Source organism: Microcebus murinus, chromosome 21, assembly GCF_040939455.1.
Source record: "Microcebus murinus isolate Inina chromosome 21, M.murinus_Inina_mat1.0, whole genome shotgun sequence".
Classification (NCBI taxonomy): Eukaryota; Metazoa; Chordata; class Mammalia; order Primates; family Cheirogaleidae; genus Microcebus; species Microcebus murinus.
The window spans coordinates 7861856-7881347 of record NC_134124.1 but is presented as its reverse complement, the minus strand read 5'-3'; the positions used below and the strand labels follow the sequence as shown (position 1 = coordinate 7881347).

The 19492-nt window shown below is 51.4% G+C and overlaps 1 protein-coding gene across 2 annotated transcripts in view; it reads left to right on the top strand.

Moving 5' to 3' along the window:
* The window catches only part of NRG2 (neuregulin 2), a 190013-nt gene that overhangs the window by 141301 nt on the left and 29220 nt on the right, over positions 1-19492 (top strand). For both annotated transcript variants that reach the window (XM_012748926.2, XM_012748927.2), the window contains exons 2-3: positions 8029-8200; positions 14992-15110. In XM_012748926.2, coding sequence (XP_012604380.2) covers positions 8029-8200; positions 14992-15110 — 291 coding nt within the window. The remainder of the gene's footprint in view (positions 1-8028; positions 8201-14991; positions 15111-19492) is intronic.

Here is a 19492-nt window from a genome sequence, read left to right as displayed (position 1 = left end):
GCTGAAGAGATGATAATGGTCAGAAGCCTTTCATCCTTCCATACAGAGCTTTCTCCTACTCTGTTCCTCTGAAATAGACAGTGTGGTTTATAGATGAATCCACTGAGGCCCAGAGAGGCTAAACAATTTACCCAGGGGCAGAAAGCTGAAAAATTGGGAGACTGGGCCAACGATCTGAATCTCCATATCCTCACCTGCCACTCTTCCTGTGTTTCTGTGCTGCTTCCTCCATGCCTCATCTGTGCCCCAACCACTGGTAAGACCCCCAGGGAGACTGCGGTGTCTGTGCAGAGTGCCCCTATGCCTACCCTGCAGCTGGTGCCTGCTCCGGGAACCTGTGCAATCTCCCCCAGACATAGGTGGCATGCCCTCACTCGCCCATCTCTTCTGCTCATGTGCCTGTGTCTCAGCCCTGAGCTCAGGTGGTGCACTGCAGCATGGACCTGCCTGACTCTGGGGGCTGGGCATCTCTGTCCCTGGCTTTGGCAGAGCCCTGAGAAGGCCAGGGTTTCTCTCAGGATACCTGGCTTCTGGCAGAGGGGCCTGGGAATGGGCGTAGTATTGGTCCTGGTGGTCAGGTCAGGGCCTGTGCATGCCCTGCTCTTGAATTGTAGGGTTGGATGTCAGTGGATGGGTACTGCTGGATGCGCAGGTGAAGGTTTAAGGTAAGAACCATTTCTTTTGGTCTTGATGCTGCCAAGTTTTGTCTCCTCCCCCTTCCTCCCTTTCCTTCCTTCTTTACCACTCTCATCGCATAGCATCCCCTCTTTAGCTCCCATCAGCCAGCCCTGGCCCCTCTTCTTTACCTTGGAGGTGTCAAGGCACCTGGCTGCCTGAGCTGAGAGCCCATCAGTTCTGGGCTAGCTTTCACTGTGCAGGGAAAGTGGCCCTTTTTGAGGCTCTACTCCCTTCCCAGCTTCAGTGGGAGCCCCAACCAGGAGACAGAGCCCAGTCTGAGGGGCAGGGCCATGCTGGTGTGTTCAGCACCACATCCCCAGTGATTGATAAGTGCCTGGTACATCACAGGGACTACTGGACATGGACATTTTTGGATGGATGTACAAAGAGGGCAAGCAAGCCCAGGGACCAGGCTGGGCCTGGATGGCCAAGGAGATGTGGCTCAGGGAAAGCCAAGAGGCCCAGCTGGGCACATGCTCCCCTTGGAAGGCCTGTCTTATGAGTGTCAAATGGCCCTTCTGTGGCCAGGCAGGGGAGGATACCTGGCTGCCTGTTTCACAGGATAGGTCTTCTGTGCCCCCTTAAACCAACTGTGTTTTTTGTTTAATTTTTTTTCTTTCTTTCTTTCTCATTTGAACTTGGAGTCTATAATTAACCTCCAATAGGTTGCAGTCACTTTGTGGGTGGGAGAGGGGTGGGGAGGGGGCTGGCCCACAGCCCGCCAGCAGCAGGACAGTGGGAAACTTTGATGCCAGGCAGGCTGGCCACATTGTCTCCAGGTGTTGCCCTGCAAAGGGGACTGCTCAGCCTTAGTCATGAGGTGAGGATCATTAACCCTTTTAAGAGTCCGCTGCCCCTGCCCTCTGGTTGCTGGGAGGGAAGCAGAGCCAGGTTCTCCCTGACTGGGTTGCCCGGCCATGTCCCGGGCGTCTGTCTTGCTCTCAGATCTCTGCAGGCTCCGCACCCACCGCCCACTGCCGAGAGGAATGAGGTCAAGCTGCTGGCAGCAGCGGCACCTCCTGGCCTCAGGGCTGGGATGTGGGAAAGGAGCAATCCTGGTTGTTGTTGCCGTTGTTGCTATCTTAATGAGGGCCTTTCTGGGGATTGCCTGTCAAACAGACACGGGCCAGATGCCGCAGCTTGGGATGATAGGAAGCAGAAGCCACCAGATACCCATGGCCTAACGCGTGGCAGTTGTGGAGATATGTCCTAAGGTTTTATGGAACCCATCCTCGAGGGAAATCCTTTTGTGGAGACCTAGACTATCGTTGAGAGACCTTCCTCCTAATCTCATAAAGCTGCTGAAGAAGCTGTCCCCACACCCCCACTCCAGAGAACCCTAGTCCTGCTGCTCAGGCAAGCATTGCCCCAAGAGGAAGGGAGCTAAGTGAAGTGGCCTCTGGGCTCCCGCCCACCCCAGGGAATATGGGAACTCAGCAGAGGGGGCTTGCACCAAGGAGGAGACATTAGGGGATGGGAGAGCTGCCCAGGACCCAAGGGCCTGCCTGGCCCACCACCTTGCTGCCTGCCCCTCCATCTGTGGGGAAGGAGCAGCCACGGGGCTCTGGATATCGATAAGTGGTCATAAGGGCAGGGTGCTGGGAATTTCCTCCCTCTTCTTATGCACATAGATCTTCCTCTTGCTTTTATCTGATGCCTGTCATCTGTCCACTGTCCTGTGTGCTGGACCTTTGAGAGTCCCCTTTCTATATGGGGAAATACACACGGCCCCTCAGGACTCCTCCCTTTGGCCACAAAGTTGACTTTATAGACTTGCAATATTGTTAATATTAGCAGAATATTGGAGACCACCTAGCAAATTCATCTGAACAATGAAATATTATGCAGCCATTAAAATGATTTAGAACTGTATTTCTAGAAAAATGTTTTTATAATATCTTAACTGAGAAAAATAGGATATAAAGCATTTTAAAGAGAAAGTCTTTATTTGAAAGTGGTTTCAAATATCTGAAATATTTGAAAGCCCATAGTGGTTTTCTTTCTGATGGTAATTGAATTGATTTAAATGTGTTTTTTTTTTTCCTTACTTGTATAATTTTTCTGCAACAAAAATGTGTTTCTTGTGTAACAAAACAATAACAAAAGGGGACAAGCTAAACTCATTGGGGCAGGGCATGGTTACTCCATATATGGCTAGATCATTTCTGCCTAGGAAAAAGCACAGAACCTGGCTGTAGTAGGCACTCAAAAAATACATGCCGACGGAATGGGAGACAAGTGCCTGCCCACTGTGCTGCTTCAGCTCTTGCCTTGACAGATCCCATCCACCCCAGGAAGCCTGTTCCTCTGCTTCCTTGAGCTCAGGCCCTAAGACACTCTCAGGACACAGTACAATGGTCTCCATACCCACACACTAGCATTATATTCTAGACCCTAGGGTGTAAAAAGACCCAGACAATACTGACAGCTTAGAGAGTGTCCAGGCAGCTTAAAGAGAGTGTCCAGGCAGGGCACTGGAGCTAGCCCCGTCATGTGTGAGGCCCCATGAGAGCTGTCTCCAGGTACACAAAGGTCTGTTTTGCAAACAGCCTCTCAGCCTTGTCCCAGGTGACCCTGGGGGCTGGTACTGGATCTGATGGCTGGTAGACACATGGTTAGAATGATCGTGGCTCAGGGTAAGAATGAGCTTAAAATGCAGAAAGTAAGACCAGGTCACCCCCAGCTTGTACGCCTCTAATGCCTTCCCATCACACCTACGAAACAAATCCAGTGCCATCTTAAGGAGGGCACTCTCGTCCTTGCTGAGGAAAGCCTGGCAGGGCTCTGGGCCCAGGAGTGAGGGTATGGAGGTCCTCTGGGCATTGTTCCAAGGCCATCTGGCATGAATTCTTCTCTTTCCTGCCACCCGAGCTGCTGCCACTACCCCCTACCCTCAAGGATCTTTCCTGATAGAAAAAAACAAAAAGCAGCCTACAAGTTTTGCCCAACCCTGCTTTCAAAGAGCTGTGAACTAGGATGTCCATGAGCAAGGACCAGGCCTAGAAGCTGCTAGAGCAGGAAACAGGGCTTTTAGCATCTCAGACAATTCTTGTGAGGAACTGTTAAGAGCTATAAAAGAAAACTCCTTGTAAAGAACATGGCATGATTCAAATGTATGGTTATTTTTATTTTGTCATCCTTTAGACCAGTACTGTCCAATGGAAATATAATGCAATCCACATATATAATTTAAAATTTTCTAGTAGGCACATAAAAAATTAAAAAAAAAAACCATGCAAAACAAATCCAGACTTCTCATCCTGCCTTACACAGCACCATGTCAGCTGGGACCTGCCTGCCTCTGCAAGCTCCCCTCTTCCACTGTCCTCCATCCATATAGGCTTCTTTTAGTTCCATGAACTCACCGTGCTCATTCCCACCTTAGGGCCATTATCCAGCCACCTGTTAAACTGTCTCATATTTCCTGTTGCTTATTATCTACCCCTCTTACTAAAATTCAGTCTCTGTAAGAGCAGGATGCTTATCTCTCTGGTATACCCAGGGCCCAGAACAGTGCCTGGCATGGTTGAATGAATGAATTGTTCTGAAGTGAGTGGACTATCGAGAAGTGGCTGCAGAGTCACAGCAGGTTCTCACTAGATGGAATGGGCTCCTTGTGATCTGGTGTGTGGGCCTGTGTTTTATGTTATTGGCAGAGAATGATTTTGGAGGCCCCAGTTCCTCAGGCCCTCTGAACTGGGGTCATGCCTGCTGTTTCTGGGGTCAGTCTCTATGTAACACACCCACCTAACCCATTACCACCACAGGCTCAGTGCACAATATTGCACCAGAACTCATGTCAGGAAACAAGGTGGTAGAGTGACCACTGCCTCATTCCTCCCACCAAGTGTCACTCCCATCCCCACCACGGCTCTTTGGGAGGGAGGCAGTCCATGGTGGTAGGGGCAGAGGGGTTCCCTTGTTTCAGAATTACAAGAAAGATCAACGCACGGCAAGTGGGAGAAGGGCACACTTAGAACCCAAGAAGAGCTCTCTCTGTCCCCAGTTCACAAGAATGGTGATAGAGTAGGGAACCTGTGGCCTTCTGATTTCGAGATTGTTCTTTATTAAGCACCAAAGGAGGCAAAGAAAGGCTTATCTTTCTTTGCTGCACTCCTTTTTATAAAAGAACTTGTTCTGTAAAATTTGGATTCAAATGGCCACACTTAAGGGCCTAGAAGGCCACAGGTTCCCCACCTATCACCAGATGTCAACCCAACCTTAGAGCAAAGCCATCTGTGCATATGTGTTTAGTTTGTAACCAGTCATTGAGCTATACACTTACAATACGTGCACTTCCATGTATGTCTATTTCCAAAAAAATGTTAGAAAGACACCTGAGGAGCCCTTTAAAGCCCACACACCTGGATGCACACGCATAGGTTCTGCTTCAGAAGGCCTAGGATATGTCCCAGGCACCTACCTGAGTTTTAAAGCTTCCCATGTGATTCTAATTAGCGTCCAGTGTTAAAGACTGTGATAAGGAGCAACATGAAGGTGGGAGTGGGTATAGGTAAGGAGAGGAAGCTGAGGCAGGGCTTCAGTCACACTTAGAATAATGAAGTTCCAGAAAGCCCAACAGGTTGATAGGTTAATATGCATAAAACCTCGAGATGCCAAAAAAAAAAAAAAAAAAAAAAAGCCAGCATTATAAAATGTGTGAAGCAGCTAACTAGGGGGGGAAAGCACTGTAGCAAAAGGTTAATAGCCTTAATATTTATAAGGAACTCTTACAAATCAGTAAGAAGATGAGCACTCAATAGGAAAACAGACTGCAGACATGAACAGGCAATTCAAAACGAAGAAATACAATGGGCCAATACACTTATGAAAAATGTTCAGCCTCATCAGTAATCAAATAAATGCAAATTAAAACAACAAAGAGACGTTATCTTTTGCCTAGCTAATTGGCAAAGATTAAAGACATGATAATACCTTATGTTGGTGAGGGTGTGGAAAAAACAGGCACTGTCATTCACTGGGGAGAGTGCAAATTGGTGCAACCTTTCCAGAGGGCAATTTGGCACGTGCACAGCTGAGGAAGATTGCATACCCTTTGACGCAGCAATTCCACTTTTAGGAAGATTGCCTTAGGAAATAATTGTGGATAATAATAACAATAATAGCTAACCTTTATTAAATGCTCTCTACGTGCCAGGCTCTACATGCATTATCTCATACAATCCTCACAGCCATAATCCCATAAGGTAGAAGCTATTATTTATCACCTGTATTTTACAGCTGAGGAAACTGAGGCACTAAAGAATTAAGTCAACAACCTGGGGACACAAAGCTAACAAGTAGCAAAGCCTGGATTTGAACACAGGCAGTGTGAGTCTAGAGCCATACTTCCCATACAGCAGTGGACACTGGATGTGTGCAGAGATGAAGCTGCAAGGATGTTCCTGTGGGCTTGTTTGTAATGGGACGTGGCAGCAGGAATCAGTTCCATAAATTATGATATGCCCATGCAGGAATATTATGCAGCCATGAAATATAATGCTGTAGAAAAAAATGTGTATGTGAATACTGGGTTGTTTTTTTTTTTTTATATGCATAAAAGATCTCTGAAAAGATGTCAAAGGGACTGATAAAATTGGTTGCTTCCTGGAAAGGCAGCTGTGTGGCTGTGGTCAGAAGTTAGAGAGAGACTTGTTTTATAAGCCGTTTACCCTTTTTCACTTCTTGAATTTTGAATCATGTTAATATATTATTTCTTAAAATATATATCTATAAATACATGCACCTATAAGTTATGTTATAGAACTTGTCCCACCTACCTTTATTTCCTTGAGATGCTACTAAGTGTTCCAAGAAAAAAAGTTTCAAGGCCCTTAGAGAATGACGCTAAAGTGAATAAAGATGCTTCTTTAACTGTGTTTACCCACATGTTCTCCAAAGTGATTTGTTCATGGAAACTTCTTCTCGAATAATATCTTTTCATCTCTCTATATACTCATGTCTTATAGAAATCAGTTTGGGAAATGCTGTTATTAATATTTAATACCCAGGTAAAAGTGTTACATTGTTTCATTAAGTGAAAGAAACATATTATTGGCACATGATCTCGTTTTGTTTAAAAATGAGGGGTGTTAGTTATGAGTACTGGGATAATAAATGGTTTTGTTTTCTTCTTTTTACCCATATGTATTTTTTAATTTTCTAAAATGAACCAAATTATTTCACAAGAATCATTGTGTAAGCCTATGCAATACATTTTTAAAGGCTTTCTCTCGATGTTCCCTCTGTTCCCTGCACGTGACTTTCATCTATTCCCTGCTTAAAAGGAGCAGCTCAGGGTTGAGTTCAATGAGGGGACACCTATGTCTAGCCAGGCCCTCTTGCCTGCCTTTCTCCAGAGCCAGCCCTGGTCCAGTGTCTGAGCTCTGAGTTGCTAAGGAAAGGACCAGTAGTTTAAACAGGGCCAGTCAGTCCCAAGACAATTCCCTGGCTCCAGCAGACCCTCTCTTCTGCTGCTGGAAGGATTTTAATCATCTCTCTTTGAGAGATGAGGCTGCAGAAGTAGACACCAGCCTGCCACGTTACAAACCCAGATACCTGGGCTTTGGTCCCAGCTCCGTGACTGCCTGGCTGTGCGGCTTTGGACAAGTTTCCTGACCTCTCTGAGTCTCATCTTCACCATCGATGTCAGTGTGACCCTTGGCTTACAGAGATCAGGGCAAAATGAGAGCATGGGTAAAGGTATTGTGTATCCTGTAAAAGGCTATACCGATGGAAATTATTATGCATCCCAGTAGGAAGCATTGGCTTGCCCTTACCTTCCTGAGAATAGCGTACTTTTTCCCTTTTTTTTTTTTTAGGGTGGTGAGAAGAAGAAGCATGGGAGATGAGGGCATGTGGAAATAGAATGGTGTTTTTTAAAAATTGGAAAAGCCTCCCAGCTCAGTATTCAAAGCTCTGCATCTGCGACTGGGCCTGTGCCTCCAGTGCAGCCCATGCTTTGTACCCATGATTTTAGATCATGACACTGAAATCAAGGAGATCTGAGTTTGAATCCAAGTTCCATAACCTCCTGTTAGGGAGGTGACTTTAGTATTCTGAGCCTTGGTTTTCCCATCTATAGGTGAGTTTAATCACTGCAATGAACTCGTGGGGTTATTGTGTAGGTTTCATAAGCTAATGAAAAGCTTCTGGTACCATTCTAGTACCTACCACTGCAGACCCTCTGTTGAATCGAACCAGGAAAAACGACACCAGGAGGTGCAGCTCCCGGGCTCCCCCCTTCCCTCCACAGTTCCAGCCCTAGGACAGTGGCCCTCACCCCAACTACGCATGCTCAGCACTGCCCCCACTACCAACCCACTCACCTGCCTGCCTTGTACCCCACAGCCACCCGGCCCAAGCTGAAAAAGATGAAGAGCCAGACGGGACAGGTGGGTGAGAAGCAATCGCTGAAGTGCGAGGCAGCAGCCGGTAACCCCCAGCCCTCCTACCGATGGTTCAAGGACGGCAAGGAGCTCAACCGCAGCCGAGACATCCGCATCAAGTATGGCAACGGCAGGTGAGCAACGTCCCAGTCAGCTGCCCGCCCTTCTCCCCAGAGTGGGACAGGATCCAGGACTGTGCCCCCAGACCCTCCCAGAGAACCACTCCCAGCCCTTCATACTCCCCTTCCTTGCCACTCCAGCCTTCTCCCTGCAGCTCTGGGCCCCTCTGTCGATCTTGGCCCAGTGTCTCGCAGACTGTAAACGAGAGTAAAGCAATTAATATCTCGGGATGGTTGAAGGCAATTTGATTGTCAAGGTCAGCTTTACCAGTGAACGCCCCTGCTTGTCCGTAAAACTTCTTCTCAAAGGACTTCCCCCAGTGTCTGAAAGCCCCATCATTTGGCAATCTTTGTTGAAAGACCCTGACTCCAGCCAGAATGCCTCTGGGAGGTCACAGCTGGTTTCTCAGCTTAACAAGCTGTCACTTGTCAGAGAGCTAAGTAAGAGGAAAGGGAACATAGCTTCAATTGGTGTTGGGGAAGCCTGTAGCTTGGACAGTTTCCCCCTATGACATGAGAATTGTCTTTAATCTTGAATCAACGCTCCAGGGAAGTGAATCAGAAGTCCCTAAGTCCCCAGGCTGTGGAAGATGACCTCTCTTCCATCTTGGGTTGATGAGGCAGAGGCTTCAGGCACCAGAGAAGCCAGGAGTCCAAGGGCAGGTCACTCCTGCCTCTCAGGGACACATAAGGGAGAAATCTACAGCCTGTCAGCAAAACAGACATTCGGCCTGATCTCTGCTCTGTTGGCTCTGGGCACCAGGCGGACTCCCCATTCTGACTGAGGCACACCCCAGCCTTTTCTGCCCCTCCAGAGTGGATTGCAACCAGGCCTCCACAGCTGTGATTTTCCTCCTCATCCCCCCCACCCCCACCCCAGTACAAAATGTAAATGAAGGCTGGGTGTGGTGGCTCACACCTGTAATTCTAGCAGGTGTGAGCCAAGGCAGGTAGATTGCTTGAGCTTAAGAGTTTGAGACCAGCCTGTGTAAGAGACCCCATCTCTACAGAAAGAAAGAAAGAAAGAAAGAAAGAGAGAGAGAGAGAGAGAGAGAGAGGGAGGGAGGGAGGGAGGGAGGGAGGGAGGGAGGAAGGAAGGAAGGAAGGAAGGAAGGAAGGAAGGAAGGAAGGAAGGAAGGAAGGAAGGAAAGAAAGAAAGAAAGAAAGAAAGAAAGAAAGAAAGAAAGAAAGAAAGAAAGAAAGAAAGAAAGAAAGAAAGAAAGAAAGAAAGAAAGATTAGCCAGCAACATGCAGGTAGTCCCAGCTGCTTGAGAGTTGGGAAACTAAGGCAGGAAGATCCCTTGAGCCCAGGAGTTTGAGGCTGCAGTGAGCTATGATGATGCCATTGCACTCTAGCCTGGGCAACAGAGCAAGACTCTGTCTCAAAAAAAAAAAAAAAAAATGCAAATTAAGATGATTTTAGAAAACACCCATTCTGCTCCACCACAGAAAGCGATGCAAAGAAGGCCTGGGCTCAGCCACTCCTGGTTTGCTTGTAGTCCTGGGTGTCCACGCCCTGCCTCTGGGCCTTAGTCTCTGGAACTTGTGAAGAAGGATGTGGGAGGCAGCGGACAGGGAGCTGCTTCCAGTTCTGACTCTCCTTCCCAGAGTGTGGTGCAAAGGCAGAATTGGTCATCCTAGAAAGTGGTCCAGGCAGAAAACAGAAGGCAATTTAGGAAGGGTTTAGTTTAGATCAAAGATCCATGGCTAAAAGAATGCTGCTTCCTAAGGAAATTGCAGGGGCCAGTGGGGTGGGGTGGGGTGGGGTATGGTGTGTCCCAAATCTACAGCACTAGCAAGAAATCCAGGGTGCCCACCCAGCTCACCTTCTGAGGCCATCCCACCCCTTCCAACTGCCCTGCTAAGACCAGATCCAAGCTGGAGAGAAGGAATGGACAGGCTTATCAGAGCTGGAGCCTTTGGGGCCCTTCTCCCTCCTGCCCTCTACTTCCCTGAGACAACAGGCATCAGGGGAGAGGGCTCTCCCTTCCCCCCTCCTTACTCTAAACATGCCCGCAGCCTGCCCATCTTCATCCCACCCCGCCCCGAGCCGCACACTCACACTCCCGCACACACATGAACACACGCCCCTTCAGAGCCCTGGTACCACCAACTCACTCCCTTCCCTGGTAACTTCAGCTTTCTCTCCCTGCCAACACACCCACACCGGTGGCTTTTCTTCTAAAACACTTTCCCTCCATGCTGCTGTTTCCGTGTCCTTCAGCGGTGGCCTCATCTAACTTCTACCCTCTCCCACCATGTGGAGTCGAGAGGGAGTTCGCTTCATGCCCCTGCCTCCACACTCGCTCACCCTCCCCTCACTCCTTGCCCTCCAGAATCTGCCTTTTAAACACATCCCCAAACTCTCTGTGGCTGCAGCCCTTGAGGACCCGCAGCAACCTCTGAGCCCCCTGGTCCCGTGCCTCCAGGTCTCTCAGCAGCCTTGGCATGGGCCACCTGCCCCCTTGGCCCTGTGGTACTCTTCCTCTTCCTGGTCCTCCTGTGAGCCCAGCCATTCTCTCTCTCAGTTGCCATCAATGCTGGAACTTTCCTGAATGTAGGGCCTCACTGCTCTCTTTCCTCCTTCTCCACCTGTGGGTGACTTCACCCCCTCCCATTGCTTTAAGTACCTGAGACTACAACTCTCCATCTCCAGGCTTGATGGCTTTTTTACCTGCGTTCCAGACCCATGCTGCCAGCGAACAGCAGATACCACCTCTGAGATACCCTACAGACATTTCTGATTCAGAATGCCCAAGCCAGCCTCTTCCTGCCCTTTCCAGCCCTTCCCCTCCCTCCGTGTTCCCTGTCAGCTGTGGCATAGCTACACTGCCTGCTGCTCAACATCTACCCCCTTGCCATCCCTTGGAGGGAGGGGGGGTACGCATCTCTGGAAGGAGGCACCCTTCTCCCTGCCCTGCACGTGTCTCATCTGCTCTCCCTGCCTCTGGCGTCTATTCCTCCACTGTCCTCTTCTCGTCTACTCCCCACCTTTTCTGGGCCACAGGCCTCTTTGCAAATTCATTTCTGCATCTGACATACCTGTATTGAGTATCAACTATGTGCCATGCTCCCCTCTGGAGGCTCAGGATACATCAGCGAACAAAATAGACATGGTCCCTACCATTACAAGCCTCTAGTCTAACTTCCAGTATGGAATCTGGTAGAAAGGTCAACGCTTTCTTCAGAAAAAAAATGTGGCTTATGCACCCAGTTTGCTTTCAATTCTAGAGGTCCACAGTCACTAACCACCTCTGTAAGTGCCTGAAGGGGAATGATCTCCCTAACAGGGACACATATCCGATCCTCCATTCAGGACTTGACAGATCTTGAGAGCCTGCTGTGTGCCAGGTACAGCCTTGGGGCTCTTCCGACTCTCCTCTTCCTGGCCTACAAGTCACTGCCCCGCTGTTCCCCGACACTGCTGCACTCCCTACCCCTGATCTTCCCTTTCGAGACCCTGGACTTGGGCCTAGGCTGTTCCCAGTGTTGGCAGCTCCCCTCCCTTCTTGTCCCTGGCAAAGTTCTCCAAGGCTCAGCTTAAATGTCATATCTCTGGGACAGTATCCTCAGCCCTGCAGGCAGCTATCATTGTCTCCTCCCTGGGTGCCTTAGACATGGCTTCATTGCATTGTTGAAGACTATGTCTCTCCAAGCATGAGAGAGACTCAGAGGCTGGGACCCTGCGACCATACACCCCCTTCTTCCCTTTAGAGCCTGGGCTGATAGCTCTATATGGAGTGCCGAGTTGATGGAATCTTCCACGACCCTCCTCTCCTGGGTGCAGGGTCCCACCAGAGCTGGGCAGGAGGCCCTTGGGATTGTCCTAGCCTCCTAAACAAGGTACTGTCCTGGGGGAGCCTCAGTTTCATCTGATGAATGGGTCACCCAATCCAGAAACAAGGCCTGGTCCTGTCTTCTCCTGGGTATTATAGACTCCTAAGAGCCTGAAGCTCCCCCTGCCCGCTACCTGTCAGGGCCCTACCCTATTTGCTGCATCCTGAAACTTCCTTGTTCTACCTGTCCTGCCCCTGGGCTCTCAGCTAGGAATTGTTAGTGGTGGAAGACAGGGAACTTCTGATTCCCTGTGACCGAGGTGCCCTTGGAGTGACTCGGAGAGAGCTGCCACCTCCATATACTACCCACCCACACACTGTACACACCTCACCTGGCACAGGGGCCAGGGACAGGGGCAGCAGTCTCCCTTCTGGCAAAATCTCCTCTGTCCTCCCTGCCTGCATGGCAGCTGGCCCTGGCTTCATAGTACTCTGCCTGTCCAGGCCACACTCAGGGCATCTCTGTTGGCCCCCAGAAACCCCATCCCCAAATTGTGCTGTCTGTCTCTGTGCCTGCTGCCCTGAGACATCTCACCCAAGCCTTCCTGTGCCAGGAGAAAACTGCCCCCCCTCAAGTCCTGGGCACGGGGCCCTCCCCTGCAGAACCACATGTTCCTTTGTTTATGAGGGGCAGGCTGGAACAGGCCCCTCAGGCAGGCACTGGGGAAAATGTGGAGGATGCAGCCTCCCAGATCCGTTCCTGCCAGCAGAGACCCAGCTGGGAAGGAAGGGAGGGGCAGCCACCTCAGGGTAGGCCCGGGTCAGTGTGGCCATGGGGCACCCGGAGTTCAGGGCAGCGCCCAGCCTGCCAGGAAGGCAGGACAGTCCTGAGTCCCTAGGGATTCCAGCTGGAGCTAGGAGAGCGGAGAGAGAAGGCAGCGGCTCCGGCTCCTCCAGGGAGCCCCACCCTTCAGCTCTACTGAACCCCCTCGTGCATCTCTGGGACCTGCCTCCCTGAAGTCACCAGGCAGCTGGTACACCAAGATGTCCGCAGCCAGCAAACGTGGGGGTCCTCATTGCTGTCCCCTTGCCTCTTTCTTGTCCTCAAAAAGGAGGAGCTCTCCCAGAGCCCTGCGCCTCCTTTCTACAGGTCTCATGCACCTTCATGGGACGAGCCCTTCCTCAAAATCCTGGTGCTTCTCCTTTCCAGTACCCTGTGAGCCTCTCCCCACCTTGTCCTGTTGCATCTGACGTGTGTAAGGGAAGCTCCTTTGAGTTCAGGTGTGGGTGGCAAGGAGGATCTGGCTCTGGGTCCCCCAAGCAGTGACTTCTGACCCTCAGGTGGTCCACTGCCCTGCTTATCCGATGTATGGGGAAGGGAGAGAAGCCTTCTTCCGGGGAAGCTGGGTTTGGGGCATCTAATTGGGCTGGAGCAGGGAAGGAGATGATGTCTCAGTCAGAGGAGCCTCCAGGGCTCTGCTTAATAAAGGGAACAAACTCTAATTGACAGAAGAGGACTGTGGGCAGGCACCAGGCCAAGAAGACAGACCAGCTTGTGCCAGGAAGGGTATGGTATAGTCAAGCAGCTGTCACCATGTCAGTGAGAATGTCACCACAGCAATAGGGTCTGTTGACAAGACCCTTATAGCACCCTTGTTTGGAGGATCTTGGGGTGAAGGTGTCTGGGAAGAGGCTCACCCCAGAGGTGGAGGCAGAGCCCAGGTAGGGACTGCGGGCCAGTTTGTGTCTCTATAGCCCCTGCCCAGCCTCTCTGCTTACCAACCCCTGTCCTCCTTGCCCCTTCAGCTCTATGGCTTGGCTTTATGTCCCTGCGGCTCAGTACAGTGACAGCTCCACTGCCCTCCTTCATGCGCCACCACCCCGTCAACCTACTGCGCATGGTCTGGGAATCTGGTTTTTTAATTCTGCACTAAAAAGAGGAGGAGATTAAATTATGTAAAAAATGTTCGTGTTACTTCTTGCTTCCCCTGGGGTCTGGACTGGGGTACTGGGCTCTATCCTGAGCTCACACTGGCCCCTGGAGAGCGCTGGGATGAAGGGAGGGGTGAAGCTGGGAACAAACCCTTGCAGAGCCTAAGCATCCTGGGGTAGGAGCTGGAAACTCTGAGAAGGAAGGAGAGGTTTGGGTGGAGCTTCAGAAAGAAAAGGGGAACCAGGGCCAGGTGCCCTGGGGTCACAGCACTGGGGGGCCCTGCCCAGGTGTGACCCCACAACTCTCAGCATCAGGCTCCTAGAGTCGCGCTTGTCCTCACCTGCTACAGCTCCCAGTCCACTTCTGCCTTGGCCTTGCTGGGTGCCATTGGCCAAGCTAGGAAGCCCCACTGGGGCTGTTTTCCCATCCATAAGCAGAGAACCCCCAGACTGGCACTGAGGATCAAGTCCAGGATCTTTTTGTTCTTTGAGGTATACAAGGTCCTAGCACACAGAAGGCGCTCAGTCAATATTTGTTGAATGAATGAATGAGTGAATAAATGAAACAAATATCCTCGAAGAGGTCACAGACTGCCCCTTAGTGGCAAGGCTGATTTGAAGGCAGAGGAGAGCCACAGGTATGGATGGGAGTCTGGGCACAATTGCCATGGGAACCTGTCAGACAGTGGCTCTCCCAGATACCTGAGAATTGGCCCTGCGCATCTGCAGTGACAGGCCAGGGCAGCTGGGAATGAGGGAGGTGGCCTTGTGGCTTCCCAGGGGCTGGCTTTCCTCATGCAGGAAAGTGTTACAAAGAAGGTCCAGTCCTAGACAAGTGGGCGTGAGGAATCACAGATTTAGAATGTATGAGTAGCCGTGAGCTGCACCCTGTGTTGTACTGGGGGCTCAGTCTCCCCGCAGTGCAGGGACTTGTGTTCCACCCAGACCCCAGAACCAGCTGTGCTGAGGGGGGTCTACCTCCCATCCAGCCTGTGCAGCCACTGTGGCTCTGTAGGGAGAGGTGACCGCCGAGTGACCGCTGGGGAGCCACAGCCAGCCCTGGCTCATGCCTCTCCCCCCTTATCCCTCCCTAACCAGAAAGAACTCACGACTACAGTTCAACAAGGTGAAGGTGGAGGACGCTGGGGAGTATGTCTGCGAGGCCGAGAACATCCTGGGGAAGGACACCGTCCGGGGCCGGCTCCACGTCAACAGCGGTAGGTGTCTCCCAGTGAAGGGAAGGGTCCTGGAGGGGTTTGGCAGGACAAGCCCGCTGCCCCCAGCCCTGGGCCGCACATGATTCATCTGCTCTCGACTCCTCTCCCTCCTGCTGCCGCTGTATCAAGCCCTAGATCTCAGCCGATTCAGAGAAATGCAGTCGAAGCATAAATGTTTAGCTTTGTTATCTAGGCCTGGAAGAGCCGCCAGCTCTCATTTTAAATACCCTGAAAACTAAATATTTTGAAATCAAGAGGTGGGGGTGGGGGGAAGGATATTTTTAGAAGGCAATTATAGGAGGCTGGCCTGCCAGGAGCAGGGCTGGGGGAGAGGCAGGCCCGGGGCGTGTGCAAGCGGTTGCCTTGCCGGACACCTGAGTGCAGGCTGCCATCTCCACCGGGCCAGGGTGGCAGGCTTGGGTGCCTGGGCCCTGGGGGCAGCCCCTGTTCAGGGAAGGCAGACCCTTCCCCCACGGGCATCCTCTCTCCTTAAAGACTTGCAAGGTCAGGCCCTCACGCACCTCTTAGCTTCTCGCCTCTGCAGTGGCAGATCCAGCTTCAGAGCACAGGCCGCCTTCCTGCTGGGCTGTCCTTCAGGCCCTCGTTCTTTCCCTTGGCTGGGAAGTCGCCTCTCCTCTCTGCCAAGGCTGCCTGTCCTCAGGTAGCGCCCCTCCACCCCAGCCCCAGTGCTCCAAATCCCATGGATCGCTTTCCTCCTCTGGCTCTCACAGACTGAGTGGGCCATTTGGCTGCCTATTTACTGGGGTTGCTTCCAGTCTGCCCCTGTCACAGCATCCAATCCTGCGTCTGTCGTCACCTGCCTGTTTTTCACCAGACAACCTTCCAGTACTCCCTAAACCCAGCGTGGCCTAAAAGAGAACTTGGGACACTCCCTGTCCTAGGACCTTCTGATGAAAACCCAACTCAGACCCTGTCTGTCCCACGTTGGTGAGGGGGACCCCTATTCTCCCAGCCTTTTGGGCTCCTTAGTCTCCCCTGCCACCATGTCTGATAAGTCTGAGTCTCCACCTCCTGGTCAGTCTTCTTTTGGGATCTTTCTCAGACCTGTCTCTTCCACTCCACCTGCACCTCAAGGATAACACTAGCTCAGGTTCCATCCCTGCTCATCTGAACCAGAACAGTGGCCTCTTAAGGCACCTTTATCCTGTCATGACCTCTGCTCCGTGGAACCACAGAACAATGCCTTTGTTCAAACCAGTCTGGCCCAAACAATCTTTCCAACCTAACCACAGTCAGTGCCCTTCACATCCCATTCTTGCTTTTTCTCCCACGCCAGCTCTCCCAGGAAGCTTCCCTCCTTGGCCACCCACCCCACTGTAGTGTCACTCCCAGCTAGGGCCCCACTCCCAGGCCATGTCTTTGCCAACTGTAGTCTCGTGGCATCTACTGAGTTCTAGCCTCGGATCAGTCTTCACCTCTCATACTGCTGCTGAATGTTCTCTGTGGGCTTGACCTCCCCATGAAACTCTCAGCAGAACAGGGGTGTTGCCTTCTCCTACAGCAATAGCTGTTTATGGAGCCCACTCCACATTATCTCGTGATCCTTTACTCAGTCTCAGGGTCTGTTTTACAGATTATGAGAAGCTCAGAGAGGTTAAATATTTAGCCCAAAGTCAAACAGCTGGTTAATGATAGAACTGTACAATGTAAAAGTAGTTGGCAAACACTTAGCCTTCGAGCTTTGTGGGCTATGTCTAGCCACAGGGCCTGGGACAGCACCTGGCTCATGGTGGGTACCTGGTATTAACAAATATTATATTAACATAAAAGAACTTATAAGCTCCTCCAGGGCTTTTTCTGCCTCAGACATGGCCCAGCCTGGCATGGGAGGTATGGGGTGCCCAAACCCCTCTCCTCTCCACCTGTTCCGAGCTTGGGATAGGGGCTGGTCCTGGGGTCTAGCACCTGCCGCCTCTGCCATCATGTGCAGACGTTCTCAGGTCCACTTTGGATTTGGTGCTTCCTGTTTTATCAGTCTAGACTTTCTTGGTTAGAAATGATTTAAATCTATCTTGAGGAATTTATTTATTGATTTGCAAAACTGGGAAGTCCAAAGGTAGAACTGGCCCCAGACATGACAGAGTCCAGGAACTCAGAGAAGGGGTCAAGACACCTTCTCCCACTGTGTGTTGACCTCTTTTTTTCCTGCTGTAAAATGGGCTTCTCCTGTATTTGGGGAACAGAGTGGGAAGAGAAGGCCATGGCCTCAGATAGCTCCAGGTTTACATCATCCCAGCCCACCGCTGCGAGAAAAGAAATTGCTCCATCTTTGCACGCATACATACAGCCACAGGATGGGTTCTAACTGACCCTGCTTAGGTCAGGTGCCCCACGTGGCCCAGTCCCTGTGCTTGGGGTGCAGTCTTTGCCAGGCACGACTGTGTGTGCGTGCAGAGGCGCTACTGAGAGGACAGGCGGAGTGCTAGGAGCAATGGCCTTGCCAGGATCCCATGTAAAAGTGCTTCCCTAGAGAGGCGAGAGGGAGAGGCTGCCACACAGAAACCCACACGAGCACCCTCTCTCCGGCACGGGCATGGGGCCTAAGGCTGGAGACGTGGTAAAACCTTTAGATAAACCACCTTCCCGCCCCACACACGGGCTCCTGTCCACTCTCACCAGGCCATGAACTGATCAGCTTGGGAACCAGATTGTGGAGCCTTTGGGCCATGCACTGAGGGCGTATCTGAATCCCAGCTTCCTACAGGGTTCTTGCCTCTTGTCCCTCCAGCCTAGCAGGAGAGCGTCTGGGCAGAGCAGTGGAAAGAGTTCAGAGATTTCATCTGGTCCCAGCTGTATGTTGTGCAACCTTGAACAAGTTACTGCAGCTCCCTAGTCTTCAGTTTTCCCATCATGGGGCTAAGCTAGATGATCTATAAACCCCTTCCCCCTAAAATTCGGGGATTCTGAGTTTGATGTTGAGGCTGACATCCTGTTCACCCAACCAACACACAGTCCATGGCAGGCAAAAGCCTACCTTTGAGGCCGGGTGCGGTGGCTCACGCCTGTAATCCTAGCACTCTGGGAGGCCGAGGCGGGCGGATTGCTCAAGGTCAGGAGTTCAAAACCAGCCTGAGCGAGACCCCGTCTCTACCATAAAAATAGAAAGAAATTAATTGGCCAACTAATATATATATATATATATATATATATATATATATATAAATCAGCCGGGCATGGTGGCTTGTGCCTGTAGTCCCAGCTACTCGGGAGGCTGAGGCAGGAGGATCGCTTGAGCCCAGGAGTTTGAGGTTGCTGTGAGCTAGGCTGACGCCACGGCACTCACTCTAGCCTAGGCAAGAAAGCAAGACTCTGTCTCAAAAAAAAAATTATTAAAAAAAAGCCTACCTTTGACGTGGGCAGGTGGACAGGGCCACTACAGGGACCAGGAGGCCCTGCTGGGGATGCCCAGGACCCTTGTTTACCCATGGAGCCCAGGAGACCTATAGCAACCACACTCTGGGGAGGGGAGTGGAGGGCAGGCAGTTGTATCTGCCCCGCTCTGACTCATCCCAAGGTGGGTTGGCTTGGCCCACCCGGCCCTAGGGAAGCCAGGGCTACAAGGGTGGGGCGGCCAGAAGAGGGAACAGGACGGCTGTCAAGGGGCAGCAGGCTGCTCAAGAGACATCACTTTGGCTCTTGGGTGGCTACTGCTCTGTTCAGGTGGAGCACGATGCTCCTTGCCCAAATCAGAGCAGGCCCTCCTGGCAGTCACAGCCCTGCCAGCTCACAAGAGCCTTCCTGCCTTCCTGAGCTAGCTGAAAGGATGAAGAGGGTCAGCAGGCAGTTTGTGGTGCTCGTAACACAATGATCAACTTGGTCCAACCTGCTTCTGAGTTAGGGAAATTGGCTGCCTTGTCCCAGGTGAAAGGGAGCTTGGGAATGTCCTGAGGAGGCTGGACCAATCCCAGGATGTTGGGCTTTGCCCCAGAGGGCAGGCAAGGTTGACCTGGGGCATCATGGGACCATGGAAGCCTGGAGAGGCCCTTGGGCCTCTCGCTTACCTGAGGGCTTTAAAAGGCAAGATGCTTACACACACACACACACACACACACACACACACACACACACACACTCAGCCACGCACTCAGCAGGTACCTATTCAATAAGACCTTGCTCTGAGCTCTGGGGAGTCACAGTCTTGGTTCCCCACGAAGTCCCTCAGGTGGCAGGAAGCTAAAACCTGAGCTCAAAAGTGTTTGTCTTTTCTAACAGACTGAAAGGAAGGACAGGCAGTTTTGCCAAAGGGAGAGGGGCCACCACGCAGGTAGGGAGGGAGCCCTAATGGATGAAGAGGATGAGTGATCTGAGCCTGGAAAGATAAACAGAGGTTCTCTCTGAGTGCAAGGGCAAAAAGCAGCCGC